General features: G+C 40.4%; 1 protein-coding gene across 8 annotated transcripts in view; it reads left to right on the top strand.

Annotated features, from left to right (window-relative positions):
• Positions 1-26907, top strand: part of SEMA5A (semaphorin 5A) — a 365023-nt gene that overhangs the window by 205180 nt on the left and 132936 nt on the right. For all 8 annotated transcript variants that reach the window (XM_076330319.1, XM_076330320.1, XM_076330321.1 and 5 more), the window contains exons 7-11: positions 259-357; positions 1556-1769; positions 19391-19676; positions 23031-23166; positions 26536-26740. In XM_076330319.1, coding sequence (XP_076186434.1) covers positions 259-357; positions 1556-1769; positions 19391-19676; positions 23031-23166; positions 26536-26740 — 940 coding nt within the window. The remainder of the gene's footprint in view (positions 1-258; positions 358-1555; positions 1770-19390; positions 19677-23030; positions 23167-26535; positions 26741-26907) is intronic.

Genomic DNA, 26907 nt, shown 5'->3' with positions numbered 1-26907 from the left:
ATACACACTTAGAAGAAATCTTCAGTACTGAAGAGGTTTATTGTTATCCTATTAAGAACTTCTCACAAAGATTGATGGATGCATGTGTTGTAGTTAGGAAATCTGTGTATATCATGATTGCTAACACATCAGGTATGCTTAAGCCTTGTTCCCCTAAATTTTTATGTGTGGACACATAACCATGGAAAGCAAATCATAATTAGTCTACCCTGTCCTTCGAAGTATCACTGAATATAGTCTTTCTTTTCTGCATGGCAGGAGGAATGCCAGAACTACATTCGAGTGCTTCTTGTTGGAGGCAACCATCTCTTTACCTGTGGAACCAACGCGTTCACTCCTATCTGCACCAATCGGACGGTATGAGTTAAATGTTTCGTCCCACAAGCTTGAATCCCTGGTCTGAACCACCAGAATAAAAGGCAGAGCATGCTGTGGTTGAGTCCAGGCTATTTGCATGTTGATGGGTGACCTGATGTGTAAAAGGCTGATTTGGCTAGTGGCAGGCCAAAGAGGAGAGTTAACTGATGATCTCTTTCTGAAGTCTTTTCCTCAGCTGTGGGAGAGAGCACAGCTACGAGCAGCTCAGTTCCTCCCACATGCCAATTTTCATGAACCTTAGGTATTTCTAAGATTTCTGCCACTCCGTCACGTTTGGTTGGCATCAACTGGTTTAGTTATAAAATGTAGTTGGGTAGCTCCATACTGTGTATGTGTAGTTCTGGAGAAGATGAGAGTACCTGTATTAGTGATTTCTGACTGGCAAGAATGAGAAATCTTGGTTGAGAAAATCTGTCATTCTGTTTCTGAAAAAAAACCTAGTTGTAATTTATGTGTGTCAGAGAAAGAGAGTCCATTAAGGATCAATAATAGTCATAATAAAAATCAAAATGTCACTGTTTGGACTAAGCTGGCTATTTATTTCGGGAGGGGAGAGGCGTTTAAATACAAAGAATAGCTCTATCACCAAAAACTCCTTGGCACATTTATTGTATTTAAACCTATTGTACCTTTATTTTCAAATAACATATTAACATCATACTGTGGTTTACGGCTGAAAGTATTAGAGCTACTAAATCAGAGAGATAGTTCTGCTGAACTAGAAAGCTCCTTTTTTTAATCTAATTTTTCGTATGAGATTCTTTCCTAGAACACACCAACAAAACAGATAATAGATTTTTTTTTTCGTTGTCCAACCATTTGCTATGGTGAATACCTTAGTTGATTCTGGCGATCAGATCTGTTTTTTATAATAACAACCTGTGCAGAGATAATTAATTTTTGAGTCGCTTCTAATGTAAAACATTTTAGGCATAGTGGCTAATGATTAACTTGCATGTTTTACATATCAAAGTGGCAAAAACGAGATCAGACAACATTACAGTAAAACTTTCTGTATGAGACAGTTTCAGATTGATGTAAAGGTCAGCTCATTACTGTTGTACAATACCAAAGCAGATAACTGGTGTTTATGATAGGATTTTGCTCAGACTGATGCAGCTTGGCTGAAATGGTAATTTTCACGTCATTTTAATCCCTTTTTCTCACTCTTTTACAGTTAAGTAACTTGACAGAGATACATGATCAAATCAGTGGCATGGCTCGTTGTCCTTACAGTCCTCAGCACAACTCCACTGCTCTTCTCACTTCCAGTGGGGAATTATATGCTGCTACAGCCATGGATTTTCCAGGAAGGGATCCTGCCATTTATCGCAGCCTGGGGGCCCTTCCTCCTCTCCGCACTGCCCAGTACAACTCCAAGTGGCTGAATGGTGAGTGCTAATGGACCATGAGACTCATCTCTTTTTAACCCATGTTCGCCGTATTCACGGTCTTGAAATTCCATTCTGAGAATTTGAATGTTTTTAGAGTATTGTTTATGTAATTTTAAAATTATTTTGCACAATACATTTATTTTACTAGTATAAGTATTATGGCATTTAATTAATATAGTTGCAGTTTGTAGATGTGCACTTATATATTTAAGTCATGTTTTCAGGCACAGGGATGAGCTGTACTGTATCTCTCAGGTGTGCTTACATGGTAAAGCTGAGTCAGCCAAGAGCAGTAGCTTGCCTTGAGCATTCTTTTGTTGAGTCCTTCAAAAACCTAAAGCAGAAAATAAACAGTTTAGAATGCACTGAATTCTCCTGGCTTTCCCTGAAGGTCCCAGCCTTGACAAGCAGAAAAAGTTGTGCTTTCAAGCTGCTTAGGTGGCAGACTGATGTTTTTGACACTTACTATAGTCAAAGGATAGGGACTAGTCTGCAAAACATATCATAAAATCATGTTGTAGCAATGACTCTTGTGGCATGGATGTTAATCACCTGATGAGGATTTCCAGCTGGGAGAAGCTGTAAACAGATAGGTATTCCTGAGATGTAACAGGGCCAGTTGCCATTGTATGTATTACAAAAAAGAAGCAGATTCTTCTAAAAAGAAAATTATTATTTAACATAAAATATGAAATTACGTATATTATAATTTGCCTATGCTTGTCCCAGTAGAAGAAAACCCATATTTTCGTAATGCGTGCTACGTGACACAACAGTAACCATCAGTCCCTATTCCCACAGTACATTTCGTGTTGTGATGGGATTATTCTCATGTTTGAAATTAAGTACAAATATAAATTCTTCTAGTTTCAGAACATTAGGTCAGCTGCAAGTGACAGACTTTACTTTGAATATTTCAGTTCTCATATAATCTGAATGCTGAATTGTGCATATTTGCTTGGTGTATTTTCCTTGTACAAAGAAGCCATCTGAGGTAGCTTGGAGAAATTTGTGACCTTCTGTGAAGGTCAGCTGATTTTAGAATATTAATTAACAAAACAAAATCAACCAGCATGGAACATAACAGAATTATAGCAGTGCAAAAGAAATGTGAGGGGAAGAATGAACTCATTGTATAGATATCCCTGTTCAGGCACCTTTTGTCCACACAGCCGTGGTATTGGAACTAATTGCTGTGCTACACCTGGGTGCTTCTGTCAAAGGGAAAAAATCTTCACACTGAATTTTCAGTTTAACAGGATATGTTTTATGCCAAAGGGCACAATAAAATTCCCCTCCAGACTCCTCTAATTAATCAGATTCACTGTATTTACATTTTGTCTATTTAAAGCTTCAGCTGCACCTATATATTCTCCATTAGAGCTCATTCTTCTGCCTCAAATCTGTTTAAAATTAAGTTGCCAGGAAAATGTGGCTTTTATCTTTGGGGAGGAAGAACAAGATGAGTTTTGTAATTGGAGCCAGTTCAAGCAAATCCAATCAAAGGCTGGAAGCAGCCCAGTTACCTATGTGAAAGGGAGGGGGAATGTCTTCTGGGGTAGCTAAGAGTTGGGGATTCATCTGCTTGAGTTGGGGATTCATCTGCTTTTATGTCAACTTGCCTGCTCATATGTGACTGAGTGCCAAGAAACTGCATTAGTTTTTCAGTGCTTGGATGGAAGTGAAGATTTTGCTGCTTTCAGTGAGAAAGTAACACAGATAATCCTGCAAGAAAAGTAAGGCATCAACTGGAATGGAAGCTTCCTAGTCAATATGTGTTCAGCAGCAGTAGCTGACAGTTATTGTAATTCAGCCTTGTTTTAGGTGTGCATGTGCATGCACATGTGTCTGTGAATGTTTCCAATTTAAAGTAAGTTTTTCATTTACATCCATGTTTCCCTCAGAAGCGCAATGTTTTTTCTCACTTAGATTTTCTACTCTGCAAATCACGTTGGACCAATTCAAACCATGTCTGGGGGCGATGGCAGTGCTCTAAAACACAGCTGATTATCTTGCTCCATGTGTTATTGCTACACAATAAAGACATGGTTGATTTTAATGGCTAGCACACTTCTCAGTGCATTCAGGGGTTTTCAGTGCCATCACTCAGGCCAAAGGGACATGCCCATATGCTTTGGCAGTCTGCTGTCAGTGTTTGCTGTAACTTGTGGTGAAGGACCTTGACGTGGGAAGCTCTGAATCTTCATCACAGAAGAAACCTTGCTCCTAATCTTAATCGTCAGAAGGTCAGTAATCACAGGAATCATGACACACCCGGTGGGAGGGGAAAACAGAGCTGATGTGTCACGTGGCTAGGGTGACATCCCATATACCATGCTGTGATTTCAGCTTCTGGAATCACAGATATCACAAATAAAATAAATTTAAGTTCATGGCCTGTCTGATCTTCCCCCTTCATTCTGGTTCAGCTAGAGTCATGTATTTATTATCAGGTCCTGCTGTCTACTGGGGGCTTGATAGGTCTAGAAGCAATCCACATCAGCTGAATAGGTAAGTTAGCAGTTATTTTCAGCGTATGTTACTAAGCATCATTCTGATCAGGTGCTAAACCTTAGTAGAGTATGGAGAAGTCAGTGAACTTTCATTTCTGTATTATCATTTTCTTGATGCACTCAACACTCAATTATTCGGGGTGATGAAGAGTTGGGATAGCTTGGTTAAAAATATGAATTATTCAGGATATGTGTAAAAGTAAGCTGCAAGAATATACTGTGAGAGTATAACCGAAAGGAAAAAGGAAAGTTCAATGATCCCATGGTATGTGAAGCACAAGTATCTTGAGCAAGCACTGATCCAAAAAGGTAGATGGACAATACAGCAACACTGCCAACACAGAAATCCTGTTGCTAACTGGAGCTAGTTATTGTGGAGCCATCTTAGAGGGTCTCTGAATATGCTGTTTGTTCACCCACTAGACAACCTGCTGATAATATTTGAGATTTGACTCCCCTGAATTTCATCTGTTTTGACAATTTTTAATGGCAGAAAAACAGTTGGCCAAATGTTACAGATATCTGCCCACTTCCTAAAAATTTTTGCTATTTAGGAAAACTTTAGAGTGTAAACAGTCATGCCTTCTTCAGTGATGGAGGAAAGAAGCATCTGGAGGCAGTAACTGAACTTACTCTCTTTTAAAATTAAGAGTAGTAATCTATTCAGCTTTTGATTATCTCTGAATACAATTGCCAGTTATAATTTTTTTTACCTCAGAACTTCCCTCCTCTTCTACAAAAAGAAATTAATGCTCTGCTTATGGAGCCTATTTCTGTCTTCTTGGTGCTCCTATAGACAACATTAAATGCAGCTGGCCCAAATGCAGTGAGCAGGTTTTTGACCACAGTCATCACCATGCAGAAATTCTGCTTGTCTCCATGAGGAGATGCCGTTGAAGGACCAGACTACCTTAGTGCTATGACCTGAGCATTCACCATAGTTCAACAGTTCTGCAGGTTGGGTCGCTCACAAAGAATTTATTAGCTGACAGTGAAGAGACAGACCCCGTGTTATCCTCACCTTTCTTGCCAACTCTTGTCAGTACTCTGTAACTCTGTCACTATTCTCAGTCAAGAGGAACGTGATCACCCAGGCGAGTTAGCAACTGTTGGAAACCAGCGCTCTCCCCATTGAACAGCCCAGCTGGCTGCAGGATAGGAAACCTGAAAATGTGAAACAGAGAACCCACCTCTCCCTCTCATGATGTCATGTTTTGGCCTTCTCTTTTCCCATGTAGAGAAAAAAGTAATGCTTGAAGTTACTCACATGAATATATAGATGCACAAACAAATGAAGAAGGTAGAAAGGCTGCTTACTAGTAACTTACTCTTTAAGGTGTGTTGTTCTGCCACCTACTCTCCTTTCTCTCTGAGACTGTGTTCAAGTACTTCTGTGCTTGAGAGAAATGATTTGAGGTAATACAGCACACATTAAAGATGTCTAAAGCAGACAGCTCTTCCATTGATTTCTTCTCCTGACCAAAGCAAACAGCAAGACCTTGAGCTTCAGCCAACTGCTCAGGTCAGTAAAGGGCAGCATGTTGCTAGAACCTTTTAAAATTACCGTTCTGGTATTTCATAAAAAGAATAGTCTGCCTTAGCAGTCTGCTTTGGACATTATTAAATGATAGCAAATAAATTAAATCTTTCATTAAGAAAAAAAGTACACCTTGATTTACAGCTAGCATGCTGTTTATTTGAGTCTCTTTAAGCTCTCAGTGTAACATAGAGTTTAAATCATATCCAGACTTGACTGTTATAGTGTGCCTCTGATGAGACTTTGCTTTAGAGTTGATCTGCAAAGTGCAGCAGGGGCAGAATTCATCATCGTTTACTCTAGAGGACAGAGGTAAATGGAATAGTAATATTTGTAGCCCACAAGCTGCAGTGGGTCCAGACTGGCAAGGAAAAGCCTCCACTGCTTAGACTTAGAAACTTTTTCTGTAGTCCAACATTTACAGTTAGTAAAGGTATTTCTCCTTTCAATTCATCTCCTCAAATCAGTAAATGCTTGATCTGATGCATCAGTGTTAAAATTTACGTTAGTCTATAATGTCTATTAGCTTCACTTAGCCAATAAGAGGGCAAAACAGATTAAAGAAAAAATTGCGATCCCAATCAATCCCTTTCTGTTTCATCACATGGAGAAACACTGGGACATTTGGTTTCATAATTTGCCAGATGCCTTTGCTTGCAATTGTTTGGGTCTCCAACTATCTTGAAATACACTGTAGTTATTTTCTTTATCCTAGACATACAATGATAGATGCTATTGGAACATGTTAAATAAATAAAAACTTTGTTCTAAATGTCAAGCCACTTCATCAGTGGGCAGACCATGGATGATTAAAATATAACCTTATATCAGATGTAGCCCCAAAACAGAATAAAATAAAATAAAATAAAATCTCCTACAGATTAGAAACCTTTCCAGCTGAGAAGAGTATAGGAATGTTTGGATTGTTCTGCTCTGCTGGTAGACATAATATTATCACTTTTTATTCTTGGTGCCCTAAGCACTTGGTTATTAGATACTCTTAAAATAGTTCTTCTGAGATCACTTTCTTAAAAACATTTTACTTAATAAAAAGCTTATTAATCTAGAGCAGGTACTTTTAGTCTTCACAAGTAGCAGTAAAAGTAAAATTCTTACAAAGGTGATTTGGTTAGTGTGGTTTAATACAGCTCTGAATCTATTCCTATTATTGTTTGTTAGTGGACTTTTATTATATCTCTTTCTGCTAGTAAGATATGTGGAGAGAAATTATGACCTAAGAATAAAAATTAATCCTTTCACTTTTGCTTTTAAGGATTAATGGAAATTACTATAATAATTCAGGGTTATCCTTTTGTTTTTCTGTTTTTTAATGAAAAGCCTTGTAATTATCTAGTGCAAGCTTTTCTTATTATGTAATATTTTATGTAACACAAAACCAGTGTGTTCTTGAGATGTGCAATTTGGTCTTTAGCTTTCAGATAAGAGACCTGACTGAAAATAGGCAAAGCATATGCTACCAGTTGTTGCTTATTTTGCAAGAAGATAAATAATTACTTTCCTTTGGTTGTGCCACCCATAAGGTTGGTTCTGTTCTTTTGTATGTATCCTTTTTGCCAGTATCCTAAAGTGGGAGGGAAATGCCCATTGGTTTTGAAAGCCATCCTTAGGCGTCTTCACTGGAGCTGCTACCAGAGGAAAATTTGAGCAGTTGTGCTGTGTTTTTCCTTTCAAAGCTGTACGTCTTCTCCCAGATGGCAATGACAGAGTAGGAGAGCAGTAAGATGATACGAGATGGAGATGCATCCCCTGACCTCCTTTCTCCAATGCCAGACTAAGTTATTACAAAACACCTTCATAGCATTTCCTCACTCATCTAAAATAGTAGAGACAGGCAGCACTTCCCATGAAGGTGGTTTTTTTTTTCTTCTTATCTACCCTAGGTAAAACAGCAAGGTCCACTCTCCATTTCTGAAAAGACTAGGAGGCTACTGAGGACAGAGCCTGTTCTTTTATATCTCATTTAGCCCGCTCATGTCAGGTGCCAATCGGAGAGGCTGAACAAGGAAGGAAGAAAGGCACCCCTGCAAGCAGATCATCTGTGCCCAGCTGCAGAGAGGCGTGACAGGAGCATCAGCCTCATTAGTGCTGCAGAAAACTATAATACACAGGGAGCCAGAGAGAATGAAAGAACTTAGAACTGAAATACATCTCGACCAGGGGAAGGTGGAAAAAGGGATGAATTTCAGGGAACACGAACACACAAAAAGCAGCATTCACCAAAGCAAGGAGGAGAACAGAAATATTGGAGGCAGAGATAGAATTTCAGTAGCAGACATACCAAGCCTTAAGGTGAAAAGGAAAGGGGATGATTATGGAAGTGAACTCTGGTTTCCCTTCTGTTATGAAAAAAAAAAAAAAAAAGAAAAGAAAAAAAGAAAGGAGGACCAGGTCTGCAGGGAAACTGCATGTTAACTGTATGCGATTCAACAAGGCCAAGTGCCGGGTCCTGCACTTCGGCCACAACAACCCCATGCAGCGCTACAGGCTTGGGGAAGAGTGGCTGGAAAGCTGCCTGGCGGAAAAGGACCTGGGGGTGCTGGTCGACAGCCCGCTGAACATGAGCCAGCAGTGTGCCCAGGCGGCCAAGAAGGCCAATGGCATCCTGGCCTGTATCAGAAAGAGTGTGGCCAGCAGGACTAGGGAAGTGATCGTGCCCCTGTACTCGGCCCTGGTGAGGCCGCACCTCGAATACTGTGTTCAGTTTTGGGCCCCTCACTACAAGAAGGACATTGAGGTGCTGGAGCATGTCCAGAGAAGGGCAACGAAGCTGGTGAAGGGTCTGGAGAACAATTCTTCTGAGGAACGGCTGAGGGAACTGGGGTTGTTTAGCCTGGAGAAAAGGAGGCTGAGGGGAGACCTCATCGCTCTCTACAACTCCCTGAAAGGAGGTTGTAGCGAGGTGGGTGTTGGTCTCTTCTCCCAAGTAACTAGCGATAGGACGAGAGGAAATGGCCTCCAGTTGCGCCAGGGGAGGTTTAGATTGGACGTGAGGAAAAATGTCTTTACTGAAAGAGTGGTGAAACACTGGAAGAGGCTGCCCAGGGAAGTGGTGGAGTCCCCATCCCTGGAAGTATTTAAAAGACGTGTAGATGAGGCGCTTAGGGAGATGGTTTAGTGGGCATGGTGGTGTTGGGTTGACGGTTGGACTTGATGATCTTAGAGGTCTTTTCCAACCTTAATGATTCTATGATTCTATGAAAGCCCTTTGATTGTCTCCCTCCCTGCAAAACTAGATCAGAGAAAAAAAAGAAAATGACAGTCCAAATGTTTGGAGAGAAATGGGTAAGCCATCATAATTGGGTTTTCTTTCCATACCATACCTACTGGTTGGAAAAATCTGCTCAAAGCAAGTTAGGTTTTTTTGTTCTTGTGTATGTGGAATTCTGGATTCAGTTTTAAGTAACCATCCAAACTTCTGCATCTTTTGATAGATCCCTATAGCCCAAACCTCTAGAGGTTCTGAGTGAATTAAGGTAGTCCTCTATATTTTTGATCCTTGTCCTGCCCCCCCCAATATACTGCTCTACAAGGTGTCTATCCAGTGAATATAGGTGATGCAAACTCCAGATGGGACTCACAAGGACTTGAGTAGGTATTAGATCAGAGTAAAGAATGATTTCTGTCACTAAGTTTGTCACTGGCAAATTTGCATCAGCAAAATGATATAATAAATTGCAAAATGTTATGCCATGTAAGAACACTTTACCATGAAAATGAAGGAGATTTATTTGAAATAAACAACAGGCAATAGAACAAGGAATTTTGTAATACCATATTTGAAAACTGTTTTTCAAAAAAGAAATAATTGCATTTCAGAATTTATTAGAATACATCAATAAAATGTAATGTCTAATGAGTGCATCCACTTTTCTGATTATACTGAATTGTATTATAAAATCTATCAGCAATGTAAGAGAACATTGGAAAAAATGTCTGGCATACACAGTTTTAGTGTATTTTGCAGTCCTTGCTCTTCCATACCCATAAAATCTTCAATTTAGCAAAAGAAAAAGAATATAAAAGAAAACATGGAGTGCTGAGGCATTGCAGAAGAAATAGTAGTCAAAATAGACTGCAAGCTATGCTATGACAGACTAGCATTTTAAGCATGTGTCCTAGATAATTATGAAACACAGAGGAAAAATAGCTATTAATAAACAATGATTTCCACCAATTTTACACCAGGACTTAACATTTTAAAGTTCAGCTCCTGAGGATGGGTATAACTGTAATGACTACAAGTTATATATTACTTTTAAGGTGTTTAATGCTGTGGGAAAATTTTACTTTATGATTAATATTTGTCCTTAAACATTCATGAGCAGTGATGCCTTGGTCAGCCTAATGCAAGATCTATGCTGTTTTCCAACAGTTGTAGAGAGCTACACTAAATGAATGTACTTAATGAATATACAGGGATAGGAAATTGCAAATAGGAAATGGACTTCATTAATTATGTCAGTAAGGTGAAAGAAAATAAAATAGACTGCCACATTTGGAGCTTAAATTCTTTCCATTATTTTAAGCTTCCCTTTTGGAGAGCATTTCTCGCTGGAGGTTGAACCTTATTAAAAAAACCTCAAAGGTATCTTCCTAGAATTTAATGCCATTAAGTATTTGGCTGAATACAAATATTTGGAAGAAATGGGTCTTTAGAGGCCAATGGTATGAGGGTGTGACTCATTGATCTAGTGAGGTCAATGAACAAGCTCCAGACAGATGTCGTTCAGCATTAGTCCAGTATCTAGACTTCTAAGATTTTGAATATATTATACAAGCATATATCATAGAATCATTGAACCACAGAATGGTTTGGGTTGGAAGGGACCTTTAAAGGTCATCTAGTCCAACCCCCCTGCCATGGGCAGGAACATCTTCAACTAAATCAGGTTGCTCAGAGCCCCGTCCAACCTGACCTTGAATGTTTCCAGGGATGGGGCATCTACCACCTCTCTGGGCAACCTGTGCCAGTGTTTCACCACCCCCATCCTGAAAAATTTCTTCCTTATATCTAGTCTAAATCTACTCTCTTTTTGTTTAAAACCATTACTTCTTGTCCTATTGCAATAGGCCCTGCTAAAAAGTTTGCCGCCATCTTTTTTATAAGCCCCCTTTAAGTACTGATAGGCTGCAATCAGGTGTCCCCGAAGCCTTCTCTTCTCTAGGCTGAACAACCCCAACTCTCTCAGCCCTTCTTCATAGGAGAGGTGTTCCATCCCTCTGATCATTTTTGTGGCCCTCCTCTGGATCCGCTCCAACAAGTCCATGTCTTTCCTGTGCTGAGGACCCCAGAGCTGGACGCAGTACTCCAGGTGGGGTCTCACCAGAGCAGAGTAGAGGAGCAGAATCTCCTCCCTCGACCTGCTGGCCATGCTTCTTTGGATGCAGCCCAGGGTACGATTGGCCTTCTGGGCTGTGAGCGCACATTGCTGGCTCATGTCCAGCTTTTCATCCACCAGTACCCCCAAGTCCTTCTCGGCAGGGCTGCTCTCAATCCCTTCATCCCCCAGCCTGGATTGATACCAGGGGTTGCCCCAACCCAGGTGTAGGACCCTGCACTTGGCCTTGTTGAACCTCATGAGGTTCACACGGGCCCACTTCTCGAGCTTGTCCAGGTCCCTCTGGATGGCATCCCATCCCTCTGGTGTGTCAACCGCACCACTCAGCTTGGTGTCATCTGCAAACTTGCTGAGGGTGCACTCGATCCCACTGTCTATGTCATTGATGAAGATATTAAACAGTACTAGTCCCAATACGGACCCCTGAGGGACACCATTTGTCACCGATCTTGATCTGGACATTGAGCCGTTGACCACTACCCTCTGGATGCGACCATCTAACCAATTCCTCACCCACTGAACAGTCCACCCATCAAATCCATACCTCTCCAGTTTAGAGAGAAGGATGTTGGGGGGGACTGTGACAGAGGCCTTACAGAAGTCCAGACAGATGACATCTGTAGCCCTTCCCATGTCCACTGATGTAGTCACTCTGTCATAGAAGGCCACTGGGTTCGTCAGGCAGGACTTGCCCTTGGTGAAGCCATGCTGGCTGTCTCGAATCACCTCCCTGTCCTCCATGTGCCTTCGCATAGCTTCCAGGAGGATCTGTTCCATGATCTCCCCAGGCACAGAGGTGAGGCTGACAGGTCGGTAGTTCCCAGGGTCCTTCTTTCTACCCATTTTAAAAATGGGTGCAATGTTTCCCTTTTTCCAGTCACCAAGGACTTCACCTGACTGCCGTGACTTTTCAAATATCATGGAGAGTGGCTTGGCAACTACATCAGCCAATTCCCTCAGGACCCGTGGATGGATCTCATCAGGTCCCATGGACTTGTGCACCTTCAGGTTCCTTAGATGGTCATGAACCTGATCTTCTCTTACAGCGGGAGGGACTTTGCTCCCCTAGTCCCTGTCTTGTGGTCCATCCACTTGAGAGGTGTAGGAAGAGAGGTTGCCAGTGAAGACTGAGGCAGAAAAGTTGTTGAGTACCTCAGCCTTCTCCTCGTCCATTGTTACCAGTTTGCCAGTCTTGCTCATCGCGGGGGGTACACTTTCTTTGACCTTCCTTTTTTGGCTGACATACCTGTAGAAGCCCTTTTTATTAGTCTTTGTATCCCTTGCCTAGTTCAGCTCCAGCTGCACCTTGGCCTTCCTGACCCCATCCCTACACAACTGGGCAGCGTCCCTGTACTCTTCCCAGGATAGCGGTCCCTGCTTCTGCTGCCTGTGCATTTCCTTCTTGCCCTTTAGTTTGACCAGCAGGTCTCAACTCAGCCATGCCGGTCTCTTTCCTTCCTTTCCTGATTTCTTACACCTGGGGATCGAGAGCTCTTGTGCGCTATGGAAAGCATCCTTAAAGATCTGCCAGCTCTGTTCTGCTCCCTTGTCCCTGAGGGCAGTTTCCCAGGGGGTCCTATTGACTAACTCCTTGAACATCTGGAAGTTTGCTTTCCTAAAATTCAGGGTCCTGACTTTACTCTTTGCCTGACCCATATCCCTCAGGACTGTGAACTTCACCAGTGCATGATCACTGCAGCCCAGGCCGCCTCCAATCTTGACATCTCCGATTAGCTCACTTGCGTTGGTGACCACCAGGTCCAGTATCGCATCCCCTGTGGTAGGGCTGTCTATTACCTGGCTTAAGAAGTTATCCTCAATGCATTCCAGGAGTCTTCTGGATTGCCAACAGCTCTCCGTGCTCCTTTTCCAGCAGATGTTGGGGTGGTTGAAGTCCCCCAGCAGGATGAAAGCCTGTGAGTGCAATCCCTCCTGTAGCTGGAGTAAGAAGGCTTCGTCAATAGACTCCCCTTGATCAGGTGGCCTGTAGTGGACACCAACCACAAAGTTCCCTTTGTTGCCTCAGTCTCTAATTCTTACCCATAAGCTTTCAACATGCTCGTGGGTATTCTTTAGAGACAGCTCTTCACACTCTATCCATTCCTTGATGTAGAGGGCAACCCCTCCGCTCCTCCTTCCTCGCCTGTCCCTTCTGAACAGCCTGTAGCCATCAATAGCCGCACTCCAGTCATGGGATTCGTCCCACCAAGTTTCAGTAGTGGCAACTAGGTCGTAGCTTTCTAACAGAACGGTGGCTTCCAGCTCCTCCTGTTTGTTGCCCGTGCTGCATGCATTGGTGTAGAGGCACTTCAGCTGGGCTGTTGGCTGTGTCACCTTCTTAGAGGAACACCGCTTAATTCCTTTGAGGTATTTCACTAGTGTTTCCCTGTTGGCTCCTATTACCTCAAGATCCCCTGGCTCATCTCCATCAGAGTTCAAGTGTGCTCCAGTATACCCAGCATGTCTTAGAGCAACAGGCTGAGGCCCCTTGCTAGCACCCCGTCCCTCTAACCTTGGTGTGTCATCCCACAGCTTGTCTGATATTATCCCCCTCCCCCTTCAGCCTATATCTATGTGTGTGTCTTATTTTGTGTATATATATAATCTGATCTGTGTCTAGATCTGACAAACTTCTAATTTTAGCTTTCTTTTCACATTTCTGGGGCTAATTTCACTTTTGACTGGGTCTCTGAATGCATCGCACTTGAGATGTGAGTGGACACCTCACAGGGACAGTCAGTGGAAATCACAGCTCTTTCTTGCTCAGAGTAGGCTTTGGACCTTATAATCCTTAAGGTTAATTGCTGTTTCCTCCAGAAACAGATCTTTCCCTGTTATTTGGTTCACTCTGGAAACAGTAGCATCCACTAACTAGGTAAATTAAGTCATATTAGTCTACATCAGAGGATGTGGAGTTTTAAAGAGTACAGAGCACAAGCCAACTTTCTTGCCTCAAAGCTTAGGAAGCGAGAAGAGGCCAGGACTGCCTCAGATGCTTTCACAGAGCTCTCTCAGGCTCCTGTTTCCCATTGCTCTTCCCAGATAAAGTCTCTGTAGGGTTCCTCTCATCCTTTTACCCACTCAGACTACATCTACACCACTAAATAAAAAAGGTCCAGGAAATAAGTTTACGCACGACACCCTTGGTCATCCATATTGCTTAATTGTTGTCTCACTTCCCAGCCTTGTTTTGGACCACTCCAGCTACTGCTTTCCCAGTGAAAACCTGTGTGTCAGTCAGGGAGAAGTTTGCTTTATACACTGTTAGCAAGAGACAGTACAGGTGGGGCTGCACCATTTGGCTCCTTCTGCCCTCCAGAGTGCCCCATCCCATTCCCAGTCAGCTTTGCACTCCCAAATCCCCTGGTCTGTCCTTATGCCACCTCCCAGGGTGTGCGGCGCGCCCTTGTTTTCATGCTATAAGAATGCCATGCTCTGGGCTGCAGTGTCAGCATGTGCTGCGTGGCAGAGCTGCAGCCAGTCCCTTACGGGAGCAGTTGGCACGGTCAGACAGCATCAACGTGTGGCCGGTCTGGCAGTGAGTATGGACTTGGTCTCTTTGGTCTCCGAGTTCCCTGGGTGAGTGCAAAAGGAGAATAATCTAAAGGGCAGCATTGCCTCTTCTTAGTAAACTCCTTCTCGTTAAGAACAGAGACCACGCTCTCTGGAAAATGTAGGTTTGTTTCCAACCCTTGTAAAAACAATTACATTATTTCAGATTGAAGCACTGTCTTGATTCGTACGGTTCAGTTGTCTTTTTGCAATAACTTAGAAGAGTCTGTGGGGAAACATCCTTGCAGGACAGTCATGCTGCTTTATGAAGGAAGCTGTAGAGATTCCCAGGCTTTGTGCTGAGTAAGCAAACTTCAGAAATACCACACTACAGCGTGTTTGCCCAGAGGCAGCGCTAACTAGCCACCTAGTGCTTTCAGTGCACGGGCTTGTGTATCTGTGTAGCACTGCTCCATGTTGTACGTTAGAGATCTTTGTCGTGTCACATGGACAAACTCACTTTCTTGCTTTCCTGATTCCATTAGTTCCATTTAATTTGGGAAAGTCTAGTCATAAATTGAATATATAAAAACCTATAAAGGTCATACACAATACTTGTGACATTATTACAGGTTGACATTCTCATGTTGATCCATATTAGCTGTATCCTGTTGCATACCAGAATCTTTGCACTTGTTGTGGTGATCTAATAAATCGCAAATTAGAAGCCTTTACCCTTTGTCGTGGTTTAACCCCAGCTGGCAACCAAGCACCACACAGCTGCTTGCTCATCCTCCCCTGTGCCATGGGATGCGGGAGAGAATCGGAAGAGAAAAAGTGAGAAAACTCATGGGTTGAGATAAAAACAGTTTAATGATTGAAATAAAAGAAAATAAAGTCATAATAATAAATTGTAATGAAAAGGAAAACAACAAGAGAGAGAGAAACAAAACTCAGGAAAAACAAGTGATGCAACCACTCACCACCTGCTGACTGCCGCTCAGCCAGTCCCCAAGTAGCGATCGCCGCCCCCTGGCCAACTCCCCCCAGCTTATGTACTGAGCATGACATCACATGGTATGGAATGTCCCTTTGGCCAGTTTGGGTCAGCTGTCCTGGCTGTGCTCCCTCCCAGCTTCTTGTGCACCTCCTCGCTGGCAGAGCATGGGAAGCTAAAAAGTCCTTGACTTAGTATAAGCACTGCTTAGCAACAACTGAAACATCGGTGTGTTATCAACATTATTCTCATCCTAAATCCAAAACCCAGCACTGTACCAGCTACTAGGAGGAAAATTAACTCTATCGCAGCCGACCAGGTCACCCTTCCAGAACTATTTGCAAATTCAGCAGGAAACAAGAGAGTCACTTCATTTTCTGCAGGAAAAGCTTTTATGGGAAGTCCTCCATGTCAACAAATAGCAGTTCACAGCACAATATTTGGAAACATATGAACTAATTTTTCCTAGACAGGAATCTCCTTTTTCATTTGAAGCTTTGAAGTGATTCCGTTCACTTTTCCCAAAGAGAAAATGAAATAAATAAAGTCTGACATGATAATCCCTCCATACGTACAGAATTCCCCAAGGTAGCTCTGAGATTATTACATTTCATGCAAATGAAAACAGTTTTCACAAGTTTCAACAGCAGATCACATTTTTATTAGTTCATAATCAGTAAAATATATGCATAGGTGTTTGCAGATGTATATATTGTTTCTCAGTTTTGAATCCATGAAATATGAGTACTAGTTTTTACTTATACATGTATTACGATTATCGTTGCAACTTTAAAATATTGTCCCTTGAAATATTGACATGGATTTTTTAAGAACCCTAAAAACATTCTGAATGCATTTCATATGATTTTTATTCCTACAGTTTATGAAGATTTTATTTGTAATTCATTATTCTCCACACTTTGAGTGCTTCCAGTAGTGTGTTTGGCTCTGTAGTGAGATCCTATTGTGCCAACGCGAGACCTTTTTACATCAGTGGGCCTCCAGCGAGAAGAAGCATCATCAGGCATCATTGCAAGGCAGGGCCTCTGTGTTTAATGGTTGTACAGGATGTTTTTGTGGGTAGATCAAATTGATATTGAGTATTTGCACAATAAGTAGAATTTTTTTACATCAGTCAAGATATTTTTTAGTTGATTTCAAAGAGCAAGCAGGTTTATAGGCTACAAAAAGTCAAACGCATATTTGGAAAATTTTACTTTTGCATGCCGTTTCAGGTGGATTGTTTTTCTTAATGTCTACCTTTAGTGGATATTACTTTAAGTAAGTCTTAACCTTAGTACAGTGGACAAGTAGCCCATGTTACACTCAGACTAGTGAATGCTTTTTCTTTCCTTCACAGACAGTAGGTCCTTCCATGAGTATAAGAACAATCTAAAAGAATATTGTGTAGAGTGAGGGAAGAAAGTACATTACAGATTAAGAGAAATAATGGCTAGGTGTGTTATGGATATAAATTGAAGTTGGATAATGAGGGACAGTGTGTTCTTTTTTTTTTTCGTTAGCCTGATATTCCTAAAAAGATTTTCTTTCTAGTATACTTCAGTTGAATAAATACAAGTTTGTTCCATAGAGCTGAAAACATCGATGTGTATTGAGAATGAATGAAATATAATTAGGCTTTATAATAAGAAAAAAAACTTTGCATGCAAGTATCTCTGGATATGTTTAGTATTTTTTGCCTGCCAAAACTGTCTACCCTGTCTAGAATGTGACAGTATACAATTTTGTGATTTTTAGCCACATATTTTTGTCATCTTAGCATTAGTACTTGTAATTAAATCTTATATATCATTCTACCGTGTTACCTATTCAGCAAACGTGCACATTTTTAGAGAAAAAAAAGATTAACAAAGTTAAAAAGTAAGGTCTTTTTTTCAGCTTTCTCTAATTTCAGTGTTTAGTGTGTAGATGTGTAATAGTATTACATGTTATATTTAAAGAATGAGAGCTCATGAGCAACTAAGAATTATTTCTACAAATCTATAAACTGTAATAATGAAGTTTAAAGATTTTTGAAGCCTTTGAAGCAAAATCCCTATTTTAATGGAAGTTTTACACACATGTGGAATGAAGATATGAGGTTCTAATAGGGAAAATGTTACTAAAAGTTTTTGTATATTGTCAATCCAATTTTACCTTTATTGCTATCACAAGTCCTCTCAAACTACTTTATTTTGCCCTTTTTTTTTTTTTTAAGACACAAATGCACTGGTACTATGTAACTTACGAGAGCTCAGGATACCAACAGGTTCTCCTCAAAAGTATTCGGTTGCTATCTTCCAGCAAAACGCCTGTGCAGATCTGAGTATGGGGAAAATGTGGTGTGTTACAGACTAATCTCAAGGAAGCGCTTAGTAGGATAATGAGTGAAAGTTACAGGGAGGAGTGAGAGCGCTATCGTATCTGCTCAGCTTCAACTATCCTAGGCAGCTGATGACCATTGCTGCCCAAAAACCTGCCCTGGAGACTCTCAGCACAGCAGATAGAGAGGGAAGCAGCACAAGAGGCCACTTAAGCTGGGAACTGGGCCGTCTTTGGAGAAGAGTTGTCTGACAGAGTTTGGACTGCTGCGTGGAAATGCCAGCTTGCTTGCCTTTCTAGTTCCGCTCAAAAGTTTTGAGAGGTTTTGAGATGTTCCTGCAAAATGCTTACATTCAATTACAGCACAGTAGTACAGTACAATTACAGTACAGTAGTGCTGTCAAGAAATGTTCACCTATTGAATTTCTTTGGAGTGTTTCCCCACAATAGATGTTTTTAAAACAGTTTTGTTTGTTTCTTTGTTTTCCCACTTTAGAATAAAATTTGGGAATGAAAACAAAATTTTTGCTTGTTTCTCAGAGGTACCAGTGTTCTATAATGATTCCTTACACAAGGGGGGCTCTTCTTCACAAATCTGTGTATCAAATTTGTCTTTCATTCAAGAACTCATCCAGTTGCCAATCTCTCTTAAGGTCGTGGACTCTCCTCAGTTTTAGTAATCCTTATGGGAAATGGGCCACATGTTTATTGTCTTTGGTATCCACTGTTTCCTTTTTTTTCTTTTAAGAAATATTCCCATCTGTTGTTTACTAGATTTTTTTAAATATATATTCTCTAATTTCTCCTGCATCACCGTCAGTTGCTTTGATCAGTTTTTAATCGATTTTTTTTAAAAAAGAAAAAAGAAAAACAAAAGACTGTAATACTATCAAAAGCTTTAAACGAGATAGGGCTGAAATTAGGTTATCTTACCATCAAATGCTCTTGTGTAGAATTCTCTTTCTTTTCATTACAGCCTCTGAGCACATTCTTAGTCACACTCGTTACTATGCATTATTCTGCTAATCTGGGGTAATGGCGTGGTGGCAAAGCAGAAACAGTCAACACAACAGATAAAGCAATTACCTTGTAAAAATACACCATGTCCATATGTGGAGAAGAAAAACTCAGTGATGCTTTTGACTGAGCTGGGCCAGGGCTGCCCAGCACAGTTATGTGCGATAGACACCCAGAGCAGAGAGTCTGTCTAGCCATGTTCGTGTAGCTCATAATCCTGGCTGGACATGAGCTGGCCTGCTCAGATGTCATGGGGCCAGTTCCCTGCAAGGCTAATAAAAGATGTGTTTTTCTAACTCTAATGCTTGAAGATAAATCCAACTTCCATGTTGGTATGAGTGCATGAAGCGATAAATAATCTTTTCTTCTGTTATTTTCAGAGCCAAATTTTGTGTCATCTTATGACATTGGGAACTTTACCTACTTCTTCTTCCGGGAGAATGCAGTGGAACATGACTGTGGGAAAACAGTCTTCTCTCGTGCTGCTCGGGTGTGCAAAAATGATATTGGTGGCAAGTTCGTGCTGGAGGATACCTGGACTACCTTCATGAAAGCTCGGCTGAACTGCTCTCGCCCTGGAGAAATTCCATTTTACTATAATGAACTACAGAGCACTTTCTTCCTGCCAGAATTGGACTTGATCTATGGGATTTTTACCACTAATGTGTAAGTAAATTCCATGATATAATTTTCTTGCTATTTGTGACAGTGAAAACTAAAGCTTCTGAGCTGAAGTCTTCTGCATAAGCCAAGTAAACATCATAAATTCAAACTACTGTTTTGCCCAATCCACTGTCCTCTTGTGAACAAGTGTCAGTTCCAAATGCTTCCCACATGAATTGTTGAAGGTGTATGAAAGAAGGAAGAATTCTTAATATTTCCTTACAGCAGGGAGCCAGTTGTGTTTAAGACTATTCAGTCATCTTTTTCATACGTTCTTATAAAGAAATTATTTTTATTTTGCACACTGTTGTAATACATAAATATATTATGTATTTATGAAATAAATGTTTTATAATTGTAATGTGACATGATCATGAATTTGACATGATGTAATTTGACCACGTCGGGAAGAACTCATCTTACCCAAAAGAGCACAAGGGGTGCTCTTACGTATTTTAAATTAGTCCTAACATATACTCATGTGAGTTTGAGGGTCAAACCAAAAATCTAATCTAATTTTAACTGAATCTGTTATATCAACAAGGTAAAATTAAAAAATGTACAGTTTGGTCTTAAAAATTAAAATTTGTTAAATATTAAAAGATTGGAGGGACATAAAAGCTCCCTAGCCTCTGAGCTTGATATCAAGAGCTCTTTAACTCTTAGGAAAAAAGAGACATTCATCTCAGAAATGTCCTTTGTTACTTTAAACATGATAACTGAAGTTCATATGTTGCTCGGTAAGAGCAGCCCATGTGTTATGGCTGTGCAGCCTAGTGTTTGGACCACTGGAACAGGGTTTCAAATTTTAGTGTCTGATTCTCTTACCTGCTTGCAGTGTCTTGCTCTGTAAGTCAGTTTTGCCTAGAATTTTAAAAGGTACTTGGGCACCTAAAATGTCGATCAGTGCCCCTTTCTACTGCTGTAAACACCTGGATACCTACCTTCTATAAATATCCATTAACCAGGTGGAAACAGTCAGAAATTAATGCCAGCAAATTACGATCCCTACGTTTTTTAGACCATGAGCATGAGTTTGGGCTTGAGCTAGTTTCTCCTGCTTTTAGTACAGTCCTTTATTAACACATCTAAGCATCTTCCAGACTCAAGCTGGCCCCTGCACCAGCAGCTCAGGCAGTGAGCATGACTAGTAATTTTAATTTCGTTGGTCTGTTTTACTAGCTAGTTTGAGTCTTAGAAGACAGATATTTCTCAGGTAGCATGCTCATACACTGTTCAACATGATCTTTCTTGAGAAGTCAAAATAGTCTTGACACCCTCCTACCATGGAAAGCCCAACTGGAGGAATTCTGCTCCAGAAAATCCACAGGGCTTTGCCCATGGAGGGAGAGCAATGCTCTTCTCTCAGAAGGGCTGTCCTGGCAATTTGGGGAATGATGGAGTTTCCTGTGCTACAAATTCCACAGTTTCTGAGGTTGCGTAACGATGTCAGCGCTGCCAACAGCACACCCTGGCTCTTCTGAGAAAGGACTCGCTAATGTAAGACTACCTTTGCCACATGGAAGTAGGCAGTATTTGAAACCTTGCTGTTACTTCCCTCTTCCCCAGTAGCTCAGCATTCTGCCTTGTCCAGCAGAGATGGACTATTCAAAGAGGAATTAATTGCAACTGTTTGGGGGTAGGTTTTTTGATAGCTCAATTTAAATTATATTTGTTCCTGCCATCAAATAGTGTAACTAAATTTTTGGACATTGTTGAGATGTTGTAGAGTTAAGATTACTTTCCCATGTTGAACACCTGTTCAGACATATCTGCACAACCCGTATGATCCACCCTTCAGCCCTGCAACCTGACAGTGGAAAAACACCATGGGTTTCCCATGAGGCGGAACAACATATTCCTTTCTGTGGGTGTAACAGCATCAGATATTACTGAATCACATTCAGCATTTGTCAATCTCAGTATCTTCAAAATTGCAATGATTTTATTGTACCCTAATGCTTTTTTTAATATACTGTGAATCATTTTGTGGGGAAAAAAATGAAGCATTTCTGTCAATAAAGATTGAGTAATAGCAAAGCCTGCACCCTTTAGGTGTGGTTGACTATTAAGTCCACTATGGCCACTGCTTCATAATGAAGGTGATTTTGTTTCTTTCAGACCATCCGAAAATCTGTAAGCATGAGTCTGATGTCCTTTAAGGACTTCAAGAAATTCAAGAAGACATTGGTATGGTTAATAATATTAGTGAGCTGCCTTTAGTGATAGTTTATATAGGCAAGAAATTATCAAATCCAACGATAATTGATTCTGCAGAAATTGTTAGCATGAAACTTTAAGATTTAGGGATTCTTTGAAGTAAGAGTGACAAGCATAAGAAAGCAAATTGCTCTTTTGTCCTGCTATTAAATCCATATATCCTAACCCTTTTTTCACTTGTTGGCAAATTTGATCCCCTGGGGTTAATTTTTTCTTTCCATCATTTTGGAGTTTCTATAGTGGGCTTTCTTAAGCCTTGTGTAAATTACAGGCTAAGTTTAAAAAAGGGGGGAAAAAAAAGAAAAAAGAATGTTGTGTGAATCAATTGTCAGCAGTTTTACCTGCAATGGACATTTGTGCAACTGCCACCTTCATTATCTATCCCTTTATCTCAAATTGTGGAAGAGAACAATGCAGTTTTCCATATTACGAGCTCTCATACTCACTGGATTATATTGTTTACACTGTGCAAAATTACTTTATTGTCACATATATCACATTTTCAGGACAAGAACAGGAAATTGTATGTTTTGCCCGGCTGTTGTTTATTCCTGTTTATTCCTCTAACGGGGTATCTTGTAAAGTATGCAGTCCAAGTTTTTTTCTCTTGATGGGTTTCTGGAACTTGCATTCTTATTGCTGTACAACATCTCTTGGAAGATGGGATTTTTGTGGAGGTGTCTTACTCAGGGGTTCCACAGGGTCCAGAGACATACCATACGTTGAAAATCCTTACTTCTGTCATGCTGCCATTGGTTGTGTAGAAGAAACATTAATAAGCCCTGAGAATAATCTCATCCTGAACTTTGTAACTAGAAGAAAGCTGTCCCTGGTGCATGTGATTATGTGTGGGAGTAAAGTATGGCCTTGTGGTATTAGAGCAGCAGGAGAAGGTAGGAAGTTCTGAGTTTCTCCCACACCAGCTACTTGGCAAAGCTGACAAAAATTTTAAATCCAATGTCTGTGCCTAAATCAGCACATCATATATCATTATCTTGAGATATCATCTCCTGGCTGATCATATCTGCTTTGTTAATTACTTGAAGGATTGGAGAGTTACTGTGTTTTTTATTTATTTTTCAGCAAATGGACTTCTTAATGTTGTCACTTGGGTTAATGTTTATATTTCTTTTGCAGGAACAGCATAGCAGCCTCAGCAGTTTGTGTTTTCAACCTGAGTGCCATAACTCAAGCCTTCAATGGACCCTTCAAATACCAGGAAAACTCTCGCTCCGCTTGGCTTCCATATCCCAATCCTAACCCGAATTTTCAGGTACAGATACGTGGGAGAAGGACAATAGTTTACAGGAGTTTTTGTCAAAGTGCTGTATGGTTCATAGTTAATAAGTCCAGTTTTGCAGTATGTTATAGCCCAAGGCCTTAAAAAAATTACAAAAAAAAAAAAGGCTTAAGAGGTCCCCTTATTTCAACATACTTAATTTTATCCTTCCACAAAATAATTTGGGTTGAAAAGCAGATGTGCTTTGAAGGGTAGGAGAAAAAAGGCTTAAGTTCAATCTTCTGTCAAAATGAAACACTATAGTTATCTGTCAAGGTAACATTAATTCCTGGCTGAAGTATGATCAAACTGCTATTCTCTTTTATATTGTATTTGTACTGTTAGAACCTGAAAAAGGAACGTTGTTTGACAGAAAAAAGAAAGGGGGGGGAGTACAGGAGGAGTGGTCAGGATTTTGTATATTTTCCTGTGCAAGGTGATCCACACTCCCTGAAGAGTCCGATTAAAAGAATTTGTGACGTGGTGTGCCCCTCATTTGAACTTGTCAGCCTCAGAGGGTGTAATAATCTGCAGTTGGCTGACAGCATAAAACTAATCAGTCCAAAGTGGGTCACTCAGAGGAACTTTCTACAAAAAGAGAAGGGTATTTCAGGTAAGCACATATGCATTGTTTTCTTCTTCTGCATAGTCACCACTCCTCCTAGGACAATTTTAGTGAGTGTGATTCTAGCAAGGGAAATGGAAGGGAAAACAGCATTAATTTAGTGCTTAACAACAGCTTTTCACCAAGATACTTAAGTGTATCCACCTTTACCCACCTTTCACCATCCCTTAATCTCAATGCAATTTCACGAATTCAGTGCCTTCCCTATCTTCTTGTAAGGGTCACGAGATCTTTGCAAGCATGAAATAGAATCACCCGTCGAGGATTGTAGGTAGTTTTAATTACTTCCTGATTTAAGCAAACAAAGGAAAATAAGGCACTGGATTTGCTCTGAATTACAGGCCAGAGCCACGTTACCTTTCCTAGATAGTATGTTTGGCATCAGCCCCAAGTAACAATACACCATTTAAGTAAGCCATTTTGCAGAAGCGGGCTATATTTGTATACAGCTTTTTATAGATTGTAGAAATATTTGTATTGTCAAAATAGTGACAGTAAGAGGGTCTAAATGAGGCTAAATTTTTGAAGGAGAAAGCCTGAAGAAAGGCTCGTATGTAAAAATCTTACGTTCTTTCTGACTAGCTGAGCAAGTCCAATAAAAGTTATTAACCTCTCCCTACAAACCTTGTATTAATGTGTTGATAATTATTGTGAGAGCACCCCATACAGAATGGTACATACAAACAAAGATAACAGCCTGATGGTTGTGTAAAAACGGTTTAAGTCTCTAGTCTACTGTCGGCGCTCATCTCTCAATCCCAGTCAAGACAGGTGTTGAAGAAATTTCTTGCTTGGATAGTCTGGCTCATTTTAATATGGCTGGTACTTCATCAAATTTACAAGAACAGTGGCAACAGTTGTATCATATCTCATTGAGCAACAGCTTTGCAGGCCAGCGCTAGTGTTAAAAGCTGTAACGTGGCCTTTTACAACTCAATATTGAAGCCAATTGACATTAACTGATCTCTAGGTATCATTAGTGATGTCAAACTTCTGTTCTTTTGCAGGTGCTATCTTTTATTCTGTTGACCTTTCTGTTAGATTTCTGGGTCCATAACTGCAGCACTGATGTATACCAGAAGCTAGTCTAATGCTTAGAGCTAGGTGCAACCATTTTTTGTGACTTGATGGTGCGTTAGAGTACATACTGCTTGTAGATGGGATATATTCATTGGCTGAGTCACTGGTTTCCTTCCCAGAAAGGAGGACTTTTCTTTTGTAGAGTGCTTATGATAAAATATCAGAAGCTCTGTTTGTATAGTCTCGGAAGTAGATTTATCCTCAGAGTATTCACCTACTCAGCAATAACAGACAGAAGTATGTGGTTTGAAGGAAGGCTGCTGCTACGTAGTGGTACTTACATCAGACACTGTTTTTCCAAGACTGGATTATATTAATGAAATATTTTCCAGATTAGAATACTATTGGAGTCCCAGTTTTGAGGAACACTGTTTCTCTCCGGAGATTGTTGCTTTTCTCTTTACACAGGATAATTTCCAGCATAAGACCAAGGACCATATGTATTTCAGTGTACTGTGAGCGTTCCAGCTGGAATCTTTCCTGCTTGATAGATTCAGAGAAATTCTTCTTTGGCGTGGTTTATTTTTTTCACTGGCCTGACATGCAGGGTGCTCACAGAGCAAGTAATGTTCCCTGCCAGTTGCTTAACTGTCTTTCCTCATCATATGATCTCTCATTATGAAATTATTTATTTGAGTTTTTCTTAACAGTTGTGGATTTGGAATGGTCACTTAATTTCAGATTGAAAACATGGCAATAATGAAAAAATAACTGGTAGGGTTTTGCACACTGTATTATTTTGTTCATGCTGTAATTCATAGCATAATTTATGACATAGTATAATAGAATGAAAAAGTATGACTTAGGTATGCCTTTCACATCACCAACATATTCGATAAATGTTGTGAAGTACTGTTTTAATTCTCTGATGCAATTATGCATGAGTAAACATAAGGTTGTTTACATATTCACATGCGCTAAGCAGCTTTCTCTTTTGTGTCCTCAGTTAGTTGAAGACTTAAACACAAAGATCTTAAAATTAACTGCCACTTATTTTGCTTTGTTTATTTGTGGTTGAAATTTGTGCATGCAATTAGTGAATGCTTTTCTGTAAGAAAAGAGTACAGTTTTCCGATATAAAATACGGTCAGTTCCAAAGCAAAAATCTCTTTGCCATGGGTAACACTTTATAGTTAGAGCTCCATACTGTCCTTTCTTGGCTAGTGAATGCAGGGTCTGAAGAAGCTGCTAGAACTGTGCGTGGTGCTGTGACCTGGGATTTCTGTCAGACCCTGGCTGTGGTAGGACATGGGCTTTCCTTTGAAAATTTGTTATGTCTTTAGCACTGCGTCTGTGTAAATTATAAACAAAACTATTCAGAAAAATCTGTGCTTTGTTGGATGGTAGTTTTTCTCCTTCCTGCCCTGTGAACATAGGATATATAAAATACTACTGCAGCCCACTTGTGGTGGTCAGTCTGGTGCCCTTTCATATTTTTTAGAGTTAGGGAGCCTCTGTAGTACTGCCTCAGGAAAGCAGAGCTTCCTCAATCACTGTGTGGACAGTCCGGTCAGCACCAAAATGAGACCTGAAAGTGGAATTCCACACTGTCACTACAAGATATACTCTTGGTTTTTATTTTCTTGTGCTGTAAATCAGAGAGTAAATCTGTTGTTATCATTGACGCATAGAGTAATGTCACTTTTCTGTGTTTACAGTGTGGCACCATGGACCAGGGTTTGTATGTAAATCTGACTGAGAGAAATCTTCAAGATGCTCAAAAATTCTTCTTAATGCACGAGGTCGTTCAACCAGTTATTCCAATTCCTTACTTCATGGAAGACAACAGCCGATTTTCCCATGTGGTTGTGGATGTTGTCCAGGGCAAGGACATGCTTTTCCATATCATCTATCTTGCCACAGGTATGAACTCTGCATTGCTGTGATAACTGCAAAAGTTTATGAGGTCCGTGAGTTTAAATGTTCTGTGAATCAGTTATGGAACATATATAGTGCACCTTGAAAACAGCTTTTCCTCTTTGACAGCATTAACTCTACCTTCTTCCTTTTCTGAGTAGATTAATTCAGCA

This window comes from Aptenodytes patagonicus, chromosome 2 (genome assembly GCF_965638725.1).
Source record: "Aptenodytes patagonicus chromosome 2, bAptPat1.pri.cur, whole genome shotgun sequence".
NCBI lineage: Eukaryota > Metazoa > Chordata > Aves > Sphenisciformes > Spheniscidae > Aptenodytes > Aptenodytes patagonicus.
This window is presented reverse-complemented; position numbering and strand designations above follow the sequence as displayed.